The 24,363-nt window shown below is 33.2% G+C and overlaps 1 protein-coding gene across 4 annotated transcripts in view; it reads left to right on the forward strand.

The window, feature by feature from the left end:
* The window catches only part of LRRIQ3 (leucine rich repeats and IQ motif containing 3), a 173,781-nt gene that overhangs the window by 114,226 nt on the left and 35,192 nt on the right, over positions 1-24,363 (forward strand). For all 4 annotated transcript variants that reach the window (XM_025417980.3, XM_049111795.1, XM_025417982.3 and 1 more), the window contains exon 6: positions 1,432-1,561. In XM_025417980.3, the coding sequence (XP_025273765.1) occupies positions 1,432-1,561 (130 nt within the window). The remainder of the gene's footprint in view (positions 1-1,431; positions 1,562-24,363) is intronic.

Raw genomic sequence — 24,363 nt, forward strand, 5'->3', positions numbered from 1 at the left:
AAAGGAGGTTTGGGCAAGTGGGCAGGTCAAGGTAGGGGAAATATGGCAATAAGTTTTTTGTTTCAAAATTCTATCTGCTGTTATATATTAGAGTTTATGCGACTCTCCTCTTGGATGAAGGCAGTGCTATTTACCAAAACCAGAAATAACTTATAATATATTTGGAGGAAAGACAGGACTTAAATTCTATGGAGTATGAGATGTCTGTGAGATTTTCCTGGGTGAAAACATAGCTCATAGTAATTAATGAGTGCTATGTAAAAAGTAGGAATACTATCTGAAGATACATATTTGTGAGTCTTCAGAATTTAGGCCAGTGGCATTCATCAAAGAAGCATAATATCCTGGGAACATTTCTCAGAATACAAATGTATATCCCCTCCTCAAACACTGATTTTTTTTCTCTGTGGCAGACTGTGGTTGCCTACCAATATCTGTCCCTTTCTTCTTTCTTGGTGAGAAACCTCAAATTTTACTCCAGGAGAAAAGTACCTACAAAAAAGGTTGTATTGCTTACACTCTCCTTTGTCACCACCATGAGTAGCCAAGAAGATGTAAAGAGAAGTTATTGCAAGGACCTCTGGGAACGTACCTTAAGATACACAGCCTGTACACCTTTGCCATTTTCCCCTTTTCCTCCATCTCGGTGACTGAAACACGGACATGGTGTGTAGAGCTCTGCTAGCTATCTTTACTCACGAGTAAGCCGTGAGGATAGAAGCCTTGGAGGGTAAGAGAGAGGTGATAAATTTTGAAAGAGCCTGGGTTCCTGATGGCCTGGTGGATCCTCTGAACCAGTGGTGAAGACACAGACAGATAACACAGTATTAATTATTCAGATATTTCCAGCCAATTTACAGACATTGTATAGCTTACATCTGATAGTGCCCCCAACTCTCCATGAAGCTCCTTTGAATATTCTACTTGTTATTCCTTCCATACACATCAGATCCACTTGTATTTTTAAGACTTGTGATCATTCTGGTGCCATTTCTCTTTCTTTCTATGTTCCTATCTTTTTTAGTATTCTGTGAAATAGTATCGTCTTGCAGTTCCTTAACCTAAATCTTTCTTCAGGCTTTCTGGGCAACACCATCTTGCTTCTCTTCCCCACTGGTTTTTGGCTTGCTTGTTTGTTTAGTTTTGTCATGGAACCTTCCTGACAAGCCCCTTTTTCCCTTCGAGCATGCTCCAAAGTATATCATTGACTCTTTTTTTTATATCATAAACTCTTAATAGAAAGACAATTTATCAAAATTATCCACAGTGCAGCTCTTTTCATCTTTTCCTAAGTCTGCCTAATCTCAAAGATTTTTTTTTAATAAAATCAACCATGGTACTGTATAATAAATGTGAGAGTTCTTTGAGAATTCTAAAACATATAGAACAGACGTTATCATGGTCGTCATTGCTTTTATTTTGTTTCCACAGAGTTTATATTCTCCTGTTGACTTAAAAAATCCTAGAGAACAGAGAAAACATGTTTCCTCTATTATCTATGAATTAAAAACACAAGATATTGGTATAAAATCAAAAAAGTCAAGACATCTCATTCAAAAAGGTTAGTTATATGGATTTTTAAATTATATGTATGAATATATTTTGATGAAGAGTAAATTCATTAAAAATGGGGCATGTAGGGCAGCCCGGGTGGCTCAGCAGTTCAGCGCCACCTTCAGCCCAGGGTATGATCCTGGAGACCCAGGATCGAGTCCCACGTTGGGCTCCCTGAATGGAGCCTGCTTCTCCCTCTGCCTGTGTCTCTGCCTCTCTCTCTCTCTCTCTCTCTCTCTCTCTCTGTGACTCTCATGAATAAGTAAACAAAATCTTAAAAAAAAAAATGGCATGTTAATTTTGAATTACAAATATAAGATTCCATGAAATATATGTTGAAACTTCTAGATAAAATATCCATATCTCATTTAATATTTTATAAATGTAAATATTCAGAAGGTTGTTTCCTGGATATCAACTGGATTTTCAGTATTAGGTAATTAAGAGAAATAGTTGTTAGCAGCATACTGAATTGATAGCTTTGTTGCTGTATGGCTGTGTCAGCATGGTTCCTCTTTAAGGAAATCTGTCAAGTATCAGATTGATTAATATAAATAATTTCAATTAAATGATATTAAATTTCCTTCAGGCTTTGGACATAATTGTTTTGTCAATAAAAATACATTTTATCCTATGTTAATAAGATTTTGGTTATCAAATGTGTACTTTTTTTCTGTTGTTTATGCAGAATTTTTTGATAAAATTTTATGTATGGCCAATGGCATTCTTTGCCTCTGTCTTTCACAGAAGAATCATATAATCATTTTTATAAAATTATTTGAAATAATTGTCAATTTTCTAATACCTTTTAAAATTCTTGTGATAAAACCACTTCCATGAGACCTACCCTTTTAACAGACTTTTTAAACACGTAATACAATAATTTTAACCATAGTCATAATGTTGCACAGCAGATCTCTAGAACATTTTTTATCTTGTATGACTGAAACTTTATACCTATTGAATATCTCCTCATTTCTCTCTTGCTCTGACCTTTTAATTCTTAATATTCACATCTTTCTCTTTTTAAAAACTCAGTGGTGTCTTTATCCCCTTTTGTTTTCTTTGTGTATCTTTGTCTGTCTCTGCCGGTTCCTTATTTGTCAGTGCCTTTGTTATTTCATCAGTTACCTATAAGTTTTATATACCGTACATATTTTATAAAGCTCTACATTGTTATTTAAAAATAATTTAATTTATATCCAGTTATTTAACTCCTAGAGTTATAAACAAAAATGAAATGATGGAAAAATAGTAGTTCCAAGCATCATACCTCTATACTTAGTCTTCCTGATACCCCAACACCTATCACTTAATAATTTTAGCTAACTCTTCTGTGTTTTACTTTTACATTTCAAATAACATGCTTATTCTGCTGAACTTTCTTTTCTTAGTTTTAGATATTATTTACAAATATCCACTATAAAAGATGAAGATTTAATTTTCTTATAAATCCTCCATAATAAACCCAACATACACATCCCCTCCTCTATTCCCCCCTTAGAATTATATCATCACTATTTGGGGGTTAATTAATATTTACTATTTTAATTATTATGGTTGTGTTATTAATATTAATTATTATGACATATTACTCGCAGCTGAACCAAACAATATATTAGGATATGTTTGCTTATTTACACCATTTTTTTGAAAACTTGTTTGAAAATCTCATATCATTCAAACCACCATCGTCCCTAAGCACCCACACATGGTTTGTTTGTTTGTTTTTTTCCATGATATTTCTGCTTGAGCCTATTTGCTGATTTAATCAGGACTGCTTACTCTCTAAACCTACTCTTACATCATCCATTTTGGTGTACATCTCTTAAGCTGGGATCCTGCGAATTCCTTTGTCTCCATGCTAGTACTCTGTATCTTGGTCTTTCTTGGTTTATTTTCTTATTTTAAAACAGCGCCTTCTCTGTTAATGTACTGAGAAATTATATATAGGAGGTACATTTGTTAAAACCTTGAAAGCCTACATAAGTCATTATGCTACACCTATATTTGGTTGATGATTTGATTACGTAGAGCTTTGAGAAATTTTTCAGAATTACTTTATCGTCTCCTAACTTCCATTGTTTCCTTTGAGTCCATTGCCATTTAGTTCTCAATCTGTTGTATATGAATGTCTATTTATTGTTTTTCCCTTCTGACTGGAAACTTTTAGCATTTTCTTTTTATACCAGGTGTTCTGCAATTTCATAGTGATTTATCTCAGAAATATTTGTTTGCTTGCTTGGCCAGATTATTTTTCTATTTAATTTATCATAGTTTTTCAATCTGAAAATTTATATCCATCAGTTCTGGGTATTTCTCTCATATATTTTTGGTGATATATATAACATAAAACTTAACTATCTTAAGCATTTTAAACTGTACATTAAGTATGTTTACATTGTGCAACCATCATGACCAATACATCTGCGGAACCTTTCCATTTTCCTTCTTCAATTGAAACTATGTGCCCATTGCACACTACCTCCCATTCCTCACCCATCCCCAACCTCTGAAACCACTATTCCACTTCTGCATCTAGAATTTGATTACTCTAGATATCTCATATAAGTGGAATCATACAATATTTATCCTTTTGTGACTGGTTTATTTTATTTAGCATAATGTCTTTAAAGTTGATTTATGTGGAAGCATGTCACATATTTTTTTTTCCTTTTTAAGGTTAAATAATAAATATTCCATTGTAACCTTTGAACAGTATAGGCTTGAACTCTACAGGATCACTTACACAGATTTACTTTTTATAAATATTAGTACTGTAAATATATCTTTTCTTATGATTTTCTTAATTTTTTTCTAGCTTACTTTATTGGAAGAATATACTATATAATACATATAACATACAAAACATATGTTAATTGACTGTTTATGTTATCAGTAAGACTTTTGGTCTTTGATAAGTTATTAGTAGTTAAGTTTTTGGTGATCCAAAAGTTTCCATGGAGTTCAACTGTTTGGGGAGATGGTGCCCCTAATCCCTGCATTGTCCAAGGGTCAACTGTGTTTTGCTTATCCTTTCATCTGTTAATTGACACTTGGATTTCTTCCATAGTTTAGCTATTGTGAATAATGTTGCTATGAACATGGGTGTACAGATAACTCTTTGAGACCATGCTTTTTGTTGTTTTGAGTATATGGCCAGAAGTGGAATTGCTGGATCATATGATATTTTAATGTTTTAAAGAACCATCATACTGTTTGCTACAGCAGATGTACCATTCTACATTCCCAGCAACAGTGTATGAAGGCTCTAATTTTTTCACATCCTACACTTGTTCTTTTCTCTTCTTTTCCTTCTTTTTTTTTTTTTTTTCCTTATGGTAACCATCCTAATGGATGTGAGGCCGTATCTCATTGTGCTTTTGTTTTGCATTTCCTTAATGATTAGTGATGCTGAGCACCTTTTCATGTGCTTATTGGCCATGTGTATACCCTCTTTGTAGAAATGTTTATTCAAGTCATTTGTCTGTTTTCTAAGTATACTGTTAGCTTTTTTCATTGCTATTGAATTGCAGGATTTCTTTACATATTCTAGATATCAATCTCTTATCAGTATATGATTTGCAAATATTCTCCTATTCTATGGAGAATTAAAAAGAATTCCATTTTACTTATTTAATAGTACTCTCTGATGCACAAAAGTTTTTGATCCATAAAAGTATACTATTGCAAAGTAAGAGAGTCCAACTTTACCTTTTTGCACATGGAATTCCATTTTCTGAGCATGACTTTTTTGTTGTTGTTTTTTTATTTTTTAAGACAGAGAGAGAGAGAGGGCATAAGTCTGGGGGCCAGAGGATCAGAGGGAGAGGGAGAGAGAAAGCTTAAGCAGGCTTCTTGCCCAGTGCAGAGCCAGATGCGGGGCTCAGTCTCACAATCCTGAGGTCATCACCTGAGCCAAAACCAAGAATCGTATTCCTAACCTACTCAGCCACCCAGGCATCCTCAAGTATCATTTGGTGAAAAGACTGTCCTTTCCCTATTGAGTCATATTGTTATCCATTTTGAAAATCATTTGATCCTATATACAAGCATTTACTTCTGAGCTTCTATTCTATTCCATTGACTGTCTTTCTATCAGAACCACACTGTTGTGATTACTATAGTTTTGTAGTAAGTTTCAAAATGATGAGGTGTGAAAACTACAATTTTCTTCTTCTTTTTCAGGATTGTTTTAGCTCTTTGGGGTCACTTGAAATTTTATATGAATTTAGGATGGATTTTTCTATTTCTGCTAAAATACTATTCAGATTTTGATAAGGAGTACATTGAATTTGTAGATTACTACAAATTGAGTAGTAGTTTAGTTATACTAAGGCTTCCGGTCCACAAACATAGGATGTTTTTCCATTTTTTTTGTGTGTCTTCTTTACTTTCTTTCAGCAACATATTGTAGGTTTCAGTGTACAAGTCTTTCATCCTAGACAATGTTCTATGTGCACATGAGAAAAATATATATTCTGCTGTTGTTTGTGGTATTTTATATATGTCTATTAGGTCCAATTTGTTTAAAATGTTGTTTAAGTCCTCTGCTTACTTTGATCTCTTGTTCTATCTGATGTTGAAAGTGAGGTATTGAAGTCTCCTACTATTATTGAAGAGATGTTTATTTCCGACTCAAACTGTAAATGGTTGTATTATTTATTTTGTTTCTCTGATACTTGGTAGGTGTGTGTTTATAATTATTATATCTTCTTAGTGAATTGACCTTTTTATTGTATAGTGCCCTTATTTGTCTCTAGTCAAGGTCTTTTGGTTTAAATGCTAATCTCTTCTAAAATATAACTTTACAGAAACATCTAGAATAATGTTTGGCCAGATATCTGGGTTCCATGGTTTAACTATGTTACCATATAAAATTAATTATCACAGAGATATACTAAATATAGAATTCTCAGTCAATAGGTTTTTGTTTTAATTTTAGTACTTTAAATATATCCTCCTACTGCCTCCTAGGCATGCAGAGTTTCTGCTGATATATCTGCTAATTATTGAAAATCCTTTGTATTTAATGAATCAATTTTCTCTCGTAGCTTTCAAGATTCTTTTTATGTGTTTGTCTTTTGGTAATGTCTCCCATTATGGGTCTCATTTTGCTTATCCTCCTTGACATTTATAGAACTTCTCTGATTTGTAAATGCATGTGTTTCCATAAATTTGGGAGGTTCTGCTATTATTTCTTCAAATAACATATCTATTCCTTACTCTTTTTGCCTTCTGGTATTCCCATAATGCATATTTTGAACCATTTGACAGTATCCCATAAATTCCTTATTCCTGTTCATTTTTCTTCATTTGCTTTTATTTTGTTCTATAGACTTTATTATTTCAAGAGATGTCTTTAATTTTGTTATTTTTCCATTTTTTTACATCTACTGTTGAACTGCTAGTGAATTTTTCAATTCAGTGATTTTATTTTTCTGCTCCAAAATTTCTGTTTAATTTTTCTTAATAATTTCTCTTTATTGATATTCTTATTTTGTTTATATATTATTTCCTTTCATTATTTACCTATGTTTTCTTTTGTCTTTTTGAGCATATTTAAAACTGTTGTTTTAAATTTTTTTGTCTAACATGAAAAAAATATTCAATGTCACTAATCATCAAGGAAATGAAAATCAAAACCACAATGAGATAACACTTCACACCTGTTAGAATGACTAACATCAACAACACAAGAAACAAAAAAATGTTAGTTAGGATGTGGAGAAAAAGGAACCCTCATGCACTGTTGGTAGAAATACAAACTGGTGCAGCCACTGTAGAAGAGTATGGAAGTTCCTCAAAAAATTAAAGATAGAACTATCATATGATCCAATAATTCCACTACTGGGCATTTACCCAAAGAATATGAAAGCACTAATTTTAATATATGTACCCCTATATTTATTGCAGCATTATTTCCAATAACCAAATTATGGAAGCAGCCCAATTGTCCATTGATAGATAAAATGGATAAAGGAGATATGTACATATACACACATACATACAGTGGAACATTACTTAGCCATCAAAAAGAATGAAATCTTGCCATTTCCAATAACATGGATGGAACTAGAGAGAATAATGTCAAGCAAAATAAGTCAGAGAAAGGGTTATATCATTTGATTTCACTCATTTGTGGAATTTAAGAAACAAAACACAAGTGCAAATTTTAAAAAGAGAGAGAAACCAAAAAAAACAAACTCTTATCTATAGAGAACAAACTGATGGTTAGCAGCAGAGAGGTGGGTAGGAGGATGGATGGAATAGATGAAGGGGATTAATAATACTTATTTTGGGACACCTGGGTAGCCGAGTTGATTAAAGTATCCAACATTTAGGTTCAGCTCAGATCTTGATCTTAGAGTTGTGAGAGAGAGTCCTGCATTGGGCTCAGTGCTCACTATGGAATCTGCTTCAATATTAATATTAATATTAAATATAATTCTCCCATTCTGCCCCTCCCCCCTTCTCTCTGTCTCTCTCTCTCTAAAATAAATAAGTAAATCATTTAAAAAGAAAAAAGAGTACTTATCTTGATGAGCACTAAGTAATGTATAAAATTGTTGAATCCTTATATTGTACACCTGAAACTAATATAACACTGTATGTTAACTCTACTGGAATTAAAATAAAATTTATAAGTAATAAGTAAAATTTTTATCTAGTAATTCTGATATGTGTGTTTAGGGACAGTTACTGTGGATTTATTTTGTTTCTTTAAATGGACCTTGCTTCCGTATTTTTTCCCCTGTTTTCTGATTGTTGAAAATTGAGCATTTGTAAAATAGCTACTTCTTTCAATATTTGCTGATCTCATGGAAGACTTTCACTATTTAGCAAACCCCTAAGCCTTGAGATCAACTCAGGGTAAAGGCTTAAGATCTTCAAAGGTCTTTTCTGGGCGGGCATACCGTCTCGGTCAGTGTGTGTATGGTTTTCCTTTGTTTTGATTTTCCCCAAGTTCCTTTAAATGTCTTAATTTCTCAAAGTCTCTCCCTGGATTCATTTTGGGGACATAAATTTTGTTTTGCATTTCTCTACTTTCTTCTCCCTGCCTGAGCCTCAATGTGTCCATGTGGGTGATGGAGGGTTGGAAGGCTGTATGATTTTTTTTGGGGGGGTGGGGGCGTTGTATGATTTTTAAGGGCTCGGCCAGTCTGCGCTTCTGACACTGCCTTATGGAGGTGGTGCTCTGTACCTGAAGGGTGACTTGCTCCAGGAAAAGCACTGGTGCAGCACCTCTTTTCCTTCCATTCTGAAATATCTGGCTTACAAACTCTTTCTTCTTGGCAAAGGTGTGGAGTGGGGTCAGAGGCAGATTCCTGCCCCCAAATGGGCTCTCTGGTATCCCCTCTACTCCTACTGCCCCATGCCCTGACCTCTTCTGGTTGTACATTTTATTTTGAAGGAAAATATTTTTTTTTCTTTTTTGAAAAAAAAAAAAAACAACAACTATTTTATCCTAGGACTCTGTGGATCTGCAATTCCCCTGCAGTTTTATGTATCATTACTGCCTTCAGTAGATTTCAGTCTGATACCTATGTTGCCATTCCTCTCCTGAGGATTTGAGTCTGGTTAGAAACAAACCAGTCCTCTAGGCAGTCCAGACACAGGCTAGAACATTCCAAACAAGTTTTATTCTGCTCTTTCCATCCTAAGGGAGAAAAATGAAAAGTGGGCTGCTTCTTCCTGACTGTGCTACATCACACTGGGGAGAGGGGAGGAAAGGGCAAGTAAAAATGTCACAAATGTCTTACTGTTTTGAAAATGACTTTTCCTTGGTTGGGGTTTACCTAGTTATTGTAAATCTTTGATTCATTTCTAGAGCTCATTTAAAGTTATGTTAGTCATTCTGTAGTTATTTATTTGATGTTTCTGAGGGAGAATAAGAATATGAGACTTTCTAGTCTGCTATTTTGCTGACACATTATTCTTTTATTTATTTCATCATTTTCTCCATTGTGTATTCTCTTCCTATGACTCCTGTTATTCAGGTGGACCTCTTGGACTGATCCTCTAACTTTCTTACTTTTTATCTCATATTTCCCCACCTCTTTTTATATTTGTTCTCTTTTCTGGGGTATTTACTCATTTTATCCTCTACTTATATTTTTAAATTTTATAATCAAATTTTTAAATATACTGCTGTGTTGGGTTCATAGATACAATATCTTCTCTGCAACTTAAAGGATATTAATACCGTGTATTTTTGTATGTGTGTGTGTGGATGGTTTTTCTCCAAGTTACTTTCTTCTTAGCTTTTGTGAAAATGCTGCTAATCTTTGCTTGTTCATTCACTTAAAATTAAGGTTCTGAAATGCTGCTTGGAAACTCTTCCTATATGTGGTTTGATTTTATTGACTTGTAGGTGTTAATGTAGGATAATTAAATGGTGTCCAGGCTCTTTATTCAGGAACCTATAATATGGGGTTTCTTCAGAAGACTCTTCCAATATTTTACCTATGATACAAGAGTGACTGCTGTTGTTCTCAGCTTGGTATGAGGACTATCATTTCATCTTCCAGTTTTCAGTCATCCCCCATCTTTAGCTGTACTTGGTGCCCTCAAGTCTATAATTTTTCTAGTTTAACTTTTCCAAAGAGTGAATCTTTAGTCTCCTTTAAGGGCAAATGGATGAAAGAGTCACCTGGTTTGTGTGTAGTTGTCAAAGAGTCATTTGATCTAATTATGCCTTTCAAACGATTTTTTAAACCATGTTTCAAATTTCCTACCTTTTTTAGTGTTCTGCATTGTGAATCAGCTTTATTCTTTTATTTATTTATTCTTTAATTCAACTTCATAGTGGTTAGTTGTCAGTTACCCTTCATCAATGTGCTTCTAGCTTCCAAATAATTTTTGGTGTCACCCATGTTTTCTTTCTCATTGTACTGGGGTTCGAGAGAAAGCAAAAATGTGTTATTTAAAGCTTCCTGTTTAATCTAAAGTCTATATTAATATTTTAAATTGAGCTGACTTTAAATTGAGCCATATTTTATATCAAATATGTAGAAGGAAGGAAAAGTAGGAACAAGAGGAGGAAGTAGAGAGTTTTGGGATACCTATTCCAAAGCAAGGGATGACTGAACCCTTAGAAAACATTCATAAATCGTACTTCCCTCTCAATGGAGTGTGTTTTGCAACCACAACCAATGTATAGTGAAAATTAAAATGTCTTAGCCATACCAGTGCTAGATGATGTCACATTGTAACAATTAATTTTTTTTTCCATGAGGAAACGGAATTTAATAGCTAAGATAATTTATCCAAGGTCACATGATCCAAAGTGTCACAGCTAGTACTAATTCTAGGTTCTGTTTCCTCATTCAAAATCTAGTGTCCTTTCTGTTTCATAGTGATGCCTCTTGAGAACTATAAATGTTTCACTATGTAATAATTAAATTATGTGCATGGGAATATGGTTGTATTAGATTAAGCTATCTGAATATGAAATCTAATAAAATCTGTCATCCCTTTTGTCATTCAACATATTGTGGAACCACCCATTTTATATGAAATTCTATTGTTTCCCATTAATTTTTAATATTTCTCATGTTTAAAAAGCTATTGAAATAGAAGAGTATATTATTTATCTAAAATCATTATAATTAGAAGTAGAGCAAAAATAACATTTTCCCATATTTCTTTTATTTAAATCATAACAAATTACTTTATACTTGCTTTAATAAAATGGTTAATTTTAAAAGCAGTCAGAAATTGTATTTATGTTCTTGAAAAGATTTTGGGGGCACATGAATTTTTATCAATTCAGGACAAAAAACTGCTTTCTTTCTGTTTTTTTTTTATTGAGTGATATTTTTCTCCACCTTAAGTGCATCCGTTTTTGCCTTTTGAAACCCACTTATCTGCAATACTGTAATTACATTTATTTTATCCAGTAAGCTTTTGTTCTCCCTAACAATCACAATTAATGCCTTGGTCTTATGCATCCCATAACCCTCTATTTGTCTCTACTTTTTGTTATGGTTGTTTTGGGCAAACTTCCTCTTGCCAAAATATGAATTCCTTAAAAACAATGACTATTTATTTATTTATTTATTTATTTATTTATTTATTTCTGTCTTCTGTAACATCTGGCAATATATTTTGCCCACAGGGAGTATTCTTAAGTGATCTTGAATCAATATATAAATGATTTATAGCTTTATCCGAAAGAGGTAAATTGTATTGCAACAAGTAAACAAATGGATAGTAGTAATTCCTTGTTACCCTCTCTTAAACATAACATTCATGCTTTGCTGTAGAGCCAACAAGGATACAATAGAATCTCCTGATACCCTATATGTCTAATTATGTAGTTTATCCTTTTATTCATTAATTTCTCAACAAGTATTAAGTAGCTATGTGAACTTGAGGTATAATAGTGAACAGTTATTCTGCAAACTTACAAAGCAGTATTTCTCAGCCTTACTTGAATCATACATAGCACACGTTGAAAATGATAAAATATTTATGGCACACTGAGGCAAAATGGATGGTTTAGGGAGAATCCACCTGGAGCTTGGTAAAAATATTTTCTTTACAGTATTTTTTCTTTATAATATGTTTTCTTGATAGTATATTTCTTCATATTATATAATTATGATAAAATATAACATAGTAAGGAATATACATATGTATCTGTATATATATGTGTGAAATGAATATGAAATACATATGCATATAAATTTCATATATATATAAAATCTCTCAAGTAAGATATCTCAAATATTTTTAATAAGAACATGTAGCTTCTTTCTGTAAATGTGAATTGCCAAATCAAGTTCTGTGCTTTAAATAACTATGTACTATTTCTGATCAAGACTTATTATTGATGTCTTATTTTTGTTGTCTTTAGTAGTGAGAATTTTTTAAAATGTTAGGCTTTATAATACTTCTTGACCTAAAAAACGTATACATATACTAATCTGATAAAACTAATTTAAAATAAAAAGAGACTATTCAACTGAATTGAATACTAGCTGAAAAGTCTTGGAATAAAAGAACAAAGAGTATTTATTGAATTTGAACATAGGGAGTTGATTGTGAAATTGACAAAGACCAACTTCAACAACGTGGCAGACAGAAACAATGCTTGCAAAAGTTCAAAGTGAATGGAAATAAAGAAGTGAAGACAATGTCAAATTTAATTTTTTGAAGAGTTTTATAATCTGTGGTCTTCATATTCATAATAAACTCAAGACACTGAAAGAAAGAAATCAACCTTCTGAATAACAGAATTTTTAAATTATGATCCAAAGACATTTTTGGTGTTATGAATCTTTTTTTAATTTAAATTCAATTAGCCAACATATAGTACATCATTAGTTTCAGATGGTAGTGTTCAATAATTTATCAGTTCCATATAACACCCACTGCTCATCACATCATGTGTTATGAATATCTTGTTTATAATTTGAAAATTGATCGATATATGATATACAAAAGAACATTATAATTAGAATATTTGAATAATCAAAATGTTATTCCCAAAGTTAATCCTAGATATCAGAAGGTTTACAAAATATAGGTTGTTAAGTAGGGGAGAGAGAGTTTAGTAAAAAGCAGTTAGGCAATTACTCCTCTCTCCTTTTAAGATAAAGAGAATTTGAATGAATGGCTACAGGTTAATATTTTTCAAAATGGTACAGTCTGCTAATAGGTATCAAGCTCCTACTATGCCAGAAATGCCTTCATTAACCATAGCATGAATGTGAGCAATTATTGTCTCATAATATAGGACATCATGAAGAGGGCCTATCCCCTAGACAGAGTTTCTGTGATTCTTAATATTCTTTTTCCTTTTTTCACAAATCCAAATCTGAGGAAATTTAAGAATGTGATAAAATAATTAGCCTCTCTTTGTTCCTCAAAATGCAGATATGAACCCTCATTTATTTTATTTATAATTTCACGGGGCACATGGATCCACTAAGCCCTGTTCATGGTCCTTAAATTAGTTTATAAAAACAAGAATCACATAATTTAGTTTATAACTAAGTTTTTATGCTGCCTCCAAAATCTCCAAAAAAGTCTGCCCTGGTAGGTAATGGTTCTAATATCATCAATTATACATTTTGTATATTTTTATATCTTCATACCTTGAGTAATTCCTAAGCCTTAGGCACTGCATAAGATTCCTTTGAGATGTACGTAATGTGCAATGATTCTGAAAGTATATAAATTATTCTGAATGCTATTCTTATCATCTGTTACCATAATTCCAACTTTAAGATGTCATTCTTAAATGTTAATATTCATGCAGATAAATATAATGTGGGTAAACAAACTGTCCGTAAGTAGTACTATATAATTTTTAAATGTTTAATTAAATATAACATACAATTATGTCATGATATGGTTTTTCTAATCTTTATATTGTTATTATAAGGTCAGCCAGAATAATTCATATATTACTGAATATTGCAGCTCCTACAAGGGTCCATATTTCCCCATCTACTCTCTCAGCAAGACATTTCAAATTGACAAAACTTTAAAGTATTTTGCAGGAAAACAAAAACACTAATGAATGAAGGAACCAGGGCTATTTGTACCATGACTGTATGTCTCAGTTTTGCCCTTGAAAGTCTCAATTAGTACCTGTTTCTTGGTGTAATTATTAATAATAATGTCTCTCAGTCTTAAACATGTCCCAATTTGAGTGATTTTATGATTACGTAAGTTATATGTTATCCTCACTTTCTTTCATCCACAAGCCAATTTAACATGAATAAATTCTCAAATTAGACTCACATAAAACATAGATTTTATCCCAGTGTCAAACTTTACTAATAATTTCAAGGATACAAATAATCAAGAAGCTTAAATAAAACAGGGAGAGATCTGGAACATCAAGGGTGGCTTTACAGGTTCTTTCTTCCCTTGAAAAACAAGTACCTATGGCCCAGCAAAATAGATGAAATCTTTAGTGAGATTTATTTATTTATTTATTTTTCTTTAGTGAGATTTAATGGGTTTACCTCACACTGAGAGGCAAGTGTTTACATTATGAAATATTTCTGTTTTTTTATTTCAGATAGTTGTATAGTTTATATGACATTCTCTGGAGAGTGCAACCTCATAGATTCTTGGTTTATTTAATATAAGCAGTGCTTTCGCCAGGCACCATCCTGCTAAAGGCATTCAATAGTTGAAGTCTCTTCCTCCTAGAAATTATCATTTGACTCTTTTTTCTGGAGTTTCTGTTGACATGGGGATTAAGTTAGATTGCCTGCCTTCTTTCCTTTCCTGTGGGCATCCACTTTATAAACAATGAGTGGATCATTGTTCCGATGCTTTACCTCTTTCCTCTCACCCTTACAACAGGTTCTGAAATTGAGAGAGTATTTTGTTATACTATTTTTTTTACTACATTTTAGGTTATTAGTACATTTTATTTTTATCAGTTCTAGGCATTCAAAATCCAACAATAAACAAGGCATATAAAACCCTACCCTAATGGAGCTAGTATATTAAGTGGTAAGGTTGATAGTACATGTTTCAGTGGAACTTCTATAAGACTATGTAGATAAAGGCCCTATCTGAAACTTGAGAATGGGGGTAAGTATTACATTGTTTCATTTATATTGTCAAATAAATCAATCAAATTATATATGACAGCTTAACTGCTAAGTGCTTTAGTGGTTAATATTATACAAAATTTATGTCTTATTAATTTTTAGCTTATTATAAATAGTTACTTTACCTTTAACATAAGATAAACCTAAAATTATCCCTTCCAGTTTCTATTTTATAATGCCGAACCAAATATTTTTTCTTTATGAAAATGATATATTGCTGTAGGTCAGATAGTTTAAAGGTATATATCATAATTAATGAATGTCTTTTCTGTCTTATATTTTAAGAGATTTTTTTCAGTGTTGGAAATTAAACATGTAAATTTCTTGATTGATACAGAAAAGGTATGGAATACCAGAAGGACATTGTAATTCTAAAATTATGTATTATGTTAGTGTTTTTTTTTTAACTCTTTGTAGGAAGTATAGCTGGAAGATGGGCCAGTCCTACAGTTATTTCAGAACAACATTTATATTTCAGATACAGTTATGAAGAAGTAAATTCAGATCTTTCATAAAAAGTGCCAGCTGTTATATATAAAAGATATTTCTGAGAACAAAAATGCTATTTCCTATTCAGAATATAAGGTCAAAGGGTTAATTATTTGAGGGTCATTATATCAAAGTGCCTGTGATCAGATTTATACAATCTTTAGTTATTTTATCTCATTACATACTTTGTCTTGCTCTAAATCCACTTATGACTCTGAAATGAAGACTCTAAAGCAGATTTTATGGTTTCCATTGAAACACATTACATTTTCTGCCTCCAACATTTTTCTTTCAAATTCATCCAATTTATCATATCTTGCTGATTTCAATCCACTTGTGCTTTAGGCAATTTTAACAGTGCTTTTTTTTTTTTTTTTTTTTTTTTTTTTTTTCCTTTTCTCCTAAATTGTTTGCTAGAATGACTGGATTTTAGTCCAGGATATAAAATAGTATCAACTAAATTACTTCAGATGAGCAATTAGAGCATACTCATGCATATAAAACTAGAAATCTTTCTTGCCAGATTTAAAATTAAAAGCAAACAAACAAAAATGTACTTTTATATCAGTATAATAGTTCAGATTTCTTTTAAAATATTTTTATGTCCTTACTACCAAGAACAGAGAGGGAGAATGTTAAATTCAATAAAAGTAAGGATAAATTGATGGAAAGAAAAAAGAGGCTTTTGAGTTAGTTATATTTGGATTTAATTTCTGATTCTAAGCAACAATGCCATATATTCTGTATACCACCCTGCATTGCCCAGCTTCCCATACAGTAAGGTAGTAATTATGTGATTATTTCTATCCTTTTGACTGTGAGCAAAAGTAAAATATCACTTCAGAGTGAAAGCAATTAAGAGCATCATTATCTTGCTCTGCCAAGTACATCTTGGAAGCCATTTATTCCATTAGCATATCTGCAAGTTCTACTGACACATGTTGGTTCTTAGGTAAGAATTAGTAAATCTTTACTGTGCTAAGATACTGAGATTTCAGGGCTTATATGTGATAGAAGTTAAGATTAATTATGCTGATAAATACAGAAATTAGTACCAAACAAAAACCTTAAATATGGTCTCATCTTAGTGATCAGATGAGAAAATTAATGTCCATTTCCAGTCCAAATGTCAGTCCAGTTTTTTTAATAGCAAAGCATTTCTCAGTGATAACTTTGGAGGCAAACAATGTGTATGGCTAGTGGCTCTAGGGGAAGATGTTGAAAAACGGGAGTATTCTGTGTGTTGGTTGTACTGGACTGTTTGGCAAGTAACCCTAAAGAAAAGATCTCAGCAAAGTAGCTGAATTTCAAGGCCAAATAAAAGAGAATTGAGAGTTAAGAAACTTAGAGCTCTTCACCTTCAGAAAAGTTGTATACTTTATAATCCCAAATACTTAAACATGAAATTTAATGAGGCTTTGAGACAAAGGTCTAAACCTGTTGGTTGAAAATAGATGATTTAGGACAGAGTTTAGATTAGGTGTGTGGACTTCCCACCTATTGTTTTAGATACCCTCATGGTAACTTCCATTAAATTGCCAGAGCAAGAGAGACTGAAAGGAAGCAAGGGGGAAAAAAATAGATCTAAGCACTACATTATGACTTTTGTGAGGGGTCATAAAAAGCAGAATGAGGGACTAATCCAGGACTAATCCAGGAATCCACACCTGACGTAGAACTTCACAGAGTGAACCTGTGATTAGTATGTGCCTCCTATTGTTTCCATTTGTAGCTTGGTCTTTCCCCATTCCAACTTTGTATATTCAATTTGTATATTGATGGGTGGAGCAGGACACAGATGACTTGTCTTTGATTCCATTGTCTTTAGACTAAAACCTTATCCATAGCCGATTAACAAACTATTGTACAAATTAAAAGACTTTGGACTTGATGGCGCTGGCGCTTTCCATTGTCTCCAAGTTTCCATCAAAGTTTGATTGGGGCTGCATAATTTAGTTATGGTCAACAGATTGTGATTTGAAATGAGTGTGTCACTTTGGGGCTAAGGTAGTTTAAACACACCATTCCCTCACTTATTTGCTTCAGTCTTTGGAGAGCTTATGTTTCAGTAAGTTAGCTAGACTATGAAGGAGGGATGCCCTTTCCACTTTAGATTTATAAAAGGAAGAGATCAACCTTTGTTTTGTTAATTATTATGGTTATAAGTTTTGTGTGTTGTGACAGTGTTAATTATATTAACTATAGTGATTGCTTTTTCTTTGGTCAAAGGGCATAATAAAAGGATATTCCTCAAGTCTATAAAAATTAAATGAAAATGCGTATATAGCACTTGGCATAAGGTTCAGCACAGGCATATACACAGTCATGGAGTAAAATGTCTAGGATATAGTACCTATACAATAAATGTTAGCTGCTATAATTTGTGTAGTTGTTGTCAGATCTCATACACCTATAGGCCTGAAATTTATCTATGAAGTTTTGCTGTGCAGTTTTACTGAGAAATTTACAAAGAGAAGTAGTAAGCATCAAAGAAATATAATTCCATTACTATTCATATTAAAATAATTAGGTAATATTTGTACATCTGTCTTGATTTCTGGAATATTTTTTAATTTAAGAGATTCTTATAACTTTTTGGATAAAATTTAGACATGGGTATAGTTTTTGTTTTTCTCTTTAACACTTAAAAGTTATAGAATGAATCAGTGTTAACTTGGAGTTAAGATTCTAGTGGAATATTTTGGTATTACTCTCTTCATTTCAATATTTTCAGGAAAGATCTAGAATAAAATATAAACAGCATGATCTTATATTTCATGAGTCTGGGGGAGTTAGCTAACATACAATGAAAGAATAGGATTATAAATATTGAGACAGAAACAATGAGCTCAGTCTAAGAAGATAACATTTTATAATAATAAGAAATAGCTATGTAAAATGATGAAGGTTTTAATTATCTTGATCTTGATCATCATTGTACAATGAATGTGTAAATCAAATCATCATGTTGTACACTTTAAATATATACAATTATATCTGTCAATTATCCTACGATAAATTAAAAAAAAACTCTATATAAGCACATGAATAAGAGATGTTTCTAGGGGTGCTTGGGTGGGTCAGTCAGTTAAGCATCCACCTTTTGGTTTCAGCTCAGATCATGATATCGGGGCTGTAGGATTGATCCCTGCATCGGGCCTTGTGCTCAGCAGGAGCCTGCTTGAGATCCTCTCTCTCTCCCAATGTTGCTTCCCCTCTGCTTACACTCTTCCTCTCTCCCCTCTCTCTCTTTTCTCTCTCTCTATCTCTCAAATAAACAAATCTCTTTAAAAAGAGAGGAACTTCTAATCAAACAGGAATAAGTATAAATCAGCCGCTTACAAAAAAAAACTGACTTTAAACAGACTGAAGGATACATGAATTAAATCAAGTCCACATGAAATAGTCTTTCAGTAGACCTCAGGTTTATTATAACATAACAATGTATTTTGTGCCTTTTCATTTGCAGGTAGAAATTTAGTTTTATGAATTATGACATCTAGAATGAAACAAAAATCTATTGTTTTACTATAATGGCAGGCCTCTTAGTACTTGGTAATCAGATTATGATTCACCCTTTAAAAAAATCCTAACCAATTAAAGTCATATAATTATTTGTGTAAATATAATTATGATGCTAAGGGGGGGTTGGAATCAAGCAAGGGAAGACTATTCTTTAATATAACAACTTTTTAAAATGTTTTTAAATTAGAGAAGCTCAAAATTAAAATGAGCTACTTCAAGAATTAGTTACATCTTTAAGTAAAGGTATGCAAACAGAAGCTGGGCTAACATTTGCCGAGATTATTACATAAAGACAATAGAATTCATTGCTGGGCTATATTGAAAATCCTCTGTAGTACCAAATATCTTGTAGTTTGTAATTCTTTGAATGTAAACATATTGTCTTTTTGTTGTTAGTATTTTATCAGATACTATAGGTTCGTAGTTCTTCCAAGAGGTTGTAAAGTTTAAATTATTTTCCTAATAATAATAGCATTATTTGTGTTTTATGCTTTTATTCTTTTCCAGGTATAAAGTGGAATTTTCCAGAGGTTACATATTTTGTGATGATGGGATCACTGATTTTAACATGTAATAAGTTTATCATTTTATTCTTAAATGAATAAATAATTTTAAAATTCTGTTTTAGCTTATAGTATTGTAAAATCCATAAATATAATTCACCTCTCCCCCCTAAAAATCTCTTCAAGGTTCTCAATAATTTTTAAAGGTATAAAAGCATTCTATGAACAAGAAATTGATGAGTGCTCTGACTACAGAATCTAAACTCTCTGATTTCATGGGGTTTACAAAGCCGCCATATAAGCAACAAACAAATGAATAAACAAAGTTGTTTTATTTTATCCTTAAGATTTTATTTATTTGAGAGAGAGAGACAGAGTGCAAGAACAGGGAGAGTAACAGAGAAAGAGGGATAAGCAGACTTCCCACTGACCATGGAGCCGCCCAAGTACCCCAACAAAATAATTTTAGATGGTGGTAAGTAGTAGGAGTAAAACAGAAAAATGGAAGGGTGATGGATTACATTAGGTAACACAGCCTTTTTTTTTTTTTTTTTTTTTATAAAAGGAAATCTACTTTAGATAAATAAGGTCACTTAAAAAAAAAATATTTATTAGAGAAGGAGAAAGCACAAGGGGAGGAAGGGCAGAGGGAGAGGCAGACTCTCTGCTGAGCAGGGAGCCCAACGTGATACCCATCCCAGGATCCTGAGTTTATGACCTGAGCTGAAGGCAGACACTTAACGAACTGAGCCACCCAGGCACTCTGATAAGGTCACTTCTTTAAAAAAAAAAAAAAAAAAGATTTTATTTGTTTATTCATGACAGACACAGGGAGAGAGAGAGAGAGAGAGAGGCAGAGACACAGGCAGAGAGAGAAGCAGGCTCCACACAGGGAACCTGACGTGGGACTTGATCCTGGGTCTCCAGGATCATGCCCTGGGCTCAAGGCGACGTTAAACCACTGAGCCACCAGGGCTGCCCTGATAAGGTCACTTCTGAAGAGAGATTGTTTTATGATAAAAAGGAATGATCCATGTTAAGATTGTAGGAAAGAATATGCCAAAGCAAAGCCATAAATTGGAAATATCTTCACATGTTTGAGTATCCAAACATACATAGGTGAAGACCTATGAACCTGGCGTGCAGTGAGTGAAGAATAATAAGGTTGGATAAACAGAGCCTTGTAAGCCAAAGTAGCCCAAGTATCAGAATTCAGGCTACCCTGGTTCCATTATGTTAGTAGCAACAAGTGAAATAACAGAATGACCAGAAGTTTAAGAGAGATACCAGAAGAGGTGACAGCAAAGTGCCCTCCAGCGATCACAGTTAACCTTGAGGCTCAAAAAAGCATTTCTAATTCCCACACAGATATATTAACATTGAATAGAAAAGTCACTGGCACAAGGGATTTAAGCAAAACTTCTGAGCAAACACTGGCTGTATAGCAAGCACCTTTGACTCAGAGTCAACTTCTAAGAAGCCAGGATTAAGAATACATTCATACAGATCTCTGCTAATTTAGAAGACTGTGCATGCTTAAGGTTACATCATCTCAAAATTGATTAGACGGGGACACCTTGGTGGCTTAGTTAAGTGCTGAACTCTTTTGATTTTGCTCAGGACATGATCTTAGGGTCCTGAGATTGAGCCAGAGTAAGGCTCTGTGCAAAGTGTGGAATCTGCTTGAAGTTCTCTCTCTCTCCCTCTCCCTTTGTACCCTCCCCTCATAAATAAGTAAATAAATAATAAATAAATAAATAAACAAAATATTTTTTAAAATCATCGGACAGATGACTTCTAAGCTACTAATCCCTGGCTTAACATGGGGCAAAAATATTTAATTTCTGAGTTGTGATGACAGACAAATACATGCTCACACACACATAAAACAGTAAAAGGTGGAAACCCTAACTGGGTAAGGGGATTTAGCACAATCTTTAACCAATACATGGTTTATGCTGAACCATGGGCTGAACTTGGCTAGGTAGCCAAACTAAAAGATTATAAAAAAAGGGGGCAGGATCTGAGCAGGGACATCATGTGGCTTTACATTGAGGGGGAAAGAGACTTCAAAGAGTTACTTCAGTCACCAAATAAATTAGCAAGTGACTAAGCAAACAACATCAGTCCCCTGGTGGAAATAGGTGGGAATCATATCCTGAGTTACTACCACATATTATATGAAATGTCCAAGTTTCGACATAAAATTATGGGACATGCAAATAGTAGGAAAGTGTGACTCCTATACAAGAGGGAGGAAGCAGGCAATAGAAGCTACCTTGGAGAGGTCTGTTTTAGTTTCATTTACTAGTGTAACAAGTTATGAAACAGTGGCTTAAAACAAAAGAAATATATTCTCTCACAGTTCTAGAAGTTGGAAGTCCAAAATAGACCTTAAAGTCTAAAATTAGCATCTGGAAGCTCTAGAGGATAAATCTTTGTTGCCTTTTCCAACTTCTAGTGGCTGACAGTGTTTCTGGGCTACTGGCCTTATAACTCCAATTTCTTCCTTATATCATTACATTTCCTTCTCTGCTGGTGCTGACTCCTCCTACATCCGTCTTTTAAGGGCTATTGTTGATTATATCAGGCCCTCTTGGATAATCCAAGTTAATTAGCTCATCACACAGTTTTTAACTTTTATCTGCAAAGTCCTTTCTTTACATATAAGGTAATTTTTACAGATTCTGGGAATTAGATGTGGACATATCTGGGGACATTTATAGAAAGTATCAATGAGGAGATAGATATGAAATAAAAATAATTGGAAATTCTTACTTCAAAAATGCAATATTTAAAATAAAAGGTTCACTAGACATACCAACAGTAGATCATAGCTGGCAGAAGAATGAATCATTAAACTTGAAGATGAATCTATAGAGATTATTTAACCTAAAACTAAAACATGATAAAAATGAACAAGAAATTCATCCTGGCATGTAAGAAGATTAGAAATCAATACACCATCCTAACAAATGAAAGCTGAAAAAAAAAAAAAAAAAAAAACTTAAAAATCAACAACTCTTCTAGTACCCATTGGAGAATTGAGGTCACAGAATAAACTGCTGGCCCCCAAATTGAAGAGCCCAGCAGGCAAATACAGAGAATGACACCTTATCAGAGCAGAAGCCCATCAATGGAAACCTCCACAGGGACCAGTGCCGGAGTAGGAAAGCCTGAATATGAATGACAAATGGCTAGCGGCTCAGTGTGGGCAAGTCTAAGAGAGAAAACTTATAAGAGGACCTGGTCATCAGGGAATGGGTGGACACACTTTTGAGTTTTTCCTCCTAGAACTTTACTAGTTTCTCACAGTGAATAGTAGAGAAATACAGTCTCATGCTTCTGACAAAGGGAGAGTAAAAGGAATCATTTTGAAATATGCAAGAGCATTTTATTCTTCGTAACAAGGTCTGCATTCAGGAGAAGATATATAACCAGAGTCCAGACTACTGAGTTTCTACCAGGGCCTAACTGCCTTGGGAGAAGAAAAACGCCTAACCAAAGACAGTTTTAGCCTTTCACATGGAAGGAGGGAAATGCCATGTTTCATCTAGCATTCCCATCCCACTAAGGTGGGAAGTAACTGAGAGCATGTGTGACGTTCACACTGAAAGGCTGAGACCTACTCATAGGGCCGTGGAATGCTTCCCACTCCCCACCTCTTACCACCACATTACTGAGGCCTATTTACAGCAATATGTTTCCCCCTCTACATCATGACACTATTAAGAAAAAATTATAAGACATACTAAAAGGAAAAAAAAAGAACCAAACAACACACAACTTGAAGAGACAGGCAAACACCAGAACCAAACTCAGGTATGGCATGTGTGTTGCAATTATTAGACCAGGAATTTAAAACAACTATGATTTATATGCTAAGGATTCTAATGGAAAAAGTAGACAGCATGAAAGAACAGATGGCCAATGTAAGCAGACATGGAAACTCCAAGAAAGACCCAAAAACAAATACTGGAGAGAAAAAAAAAATTACTGTACATAAATTAAGAATACCTTTCATGGGCTTATGAGAAGACAGAGCAGACTTCAGACCACAGAAAATTTATGAGTATAAAGAGGGGCATTACATAATGACAAAGAGTCACTTCTCCAATAACACATAACAGCTCTTAACGTTTATGTTCCTAACAACAGGGCATCAAAACATATCGTGAAAAATTGAGAGAATAGCAAGGAAAAATAGATTAATTTACTATAATATATGGAAACTTCAACACCTCTTCACCAGAAAAGAACAGATCCAGCAGGCAGAAAATTTGTAAGGACACAGTTGAGCCCCAAATACTATCAAACATCTGGGTATAATGAACATCTATAGACTACTTCCTGTAACAGCAGAATACACATTCTTCTAGCTCATATGGAACATTCACCAAGATAGATCACATTATGGGTCATTAAACACACTGTAATAAATTTAAAGAATAACAGTCACACAATGTCCACTTTAGGCCACAAAGGAATGAAACTAGATACCAACAAGAGAAGGATAGCTGGAAAATCACAAAATTCTTAGAAATTAAACAAAACACATCTAAATAACACATGAGCCAATGAAGAAATCTCAAGAGAAATGTTCAAATATTTAAATGAAAATAAAAACACAACTTATAAAAATTGTTGAATTCAGGAAAAGCAGAGCTTAGAGAGAAATTTATAGTAATAAATGTGTATTTTAGAAAAAG

This window comes from Canis lupus, chromosome 6, assembly GCF_003254725.2.
Source record: "Canis lupus dingo isolate Sandy chromosome 6, ASM325472v2, whole genome shotgun sequence".
In the NCBI taxonomy this organism is placed as follows: domain Eukaryota; kingdom Metazoa; phylum Chordata; class Mammalia; order Carnivora; family Canidae; genus Canis; species Canis lupus.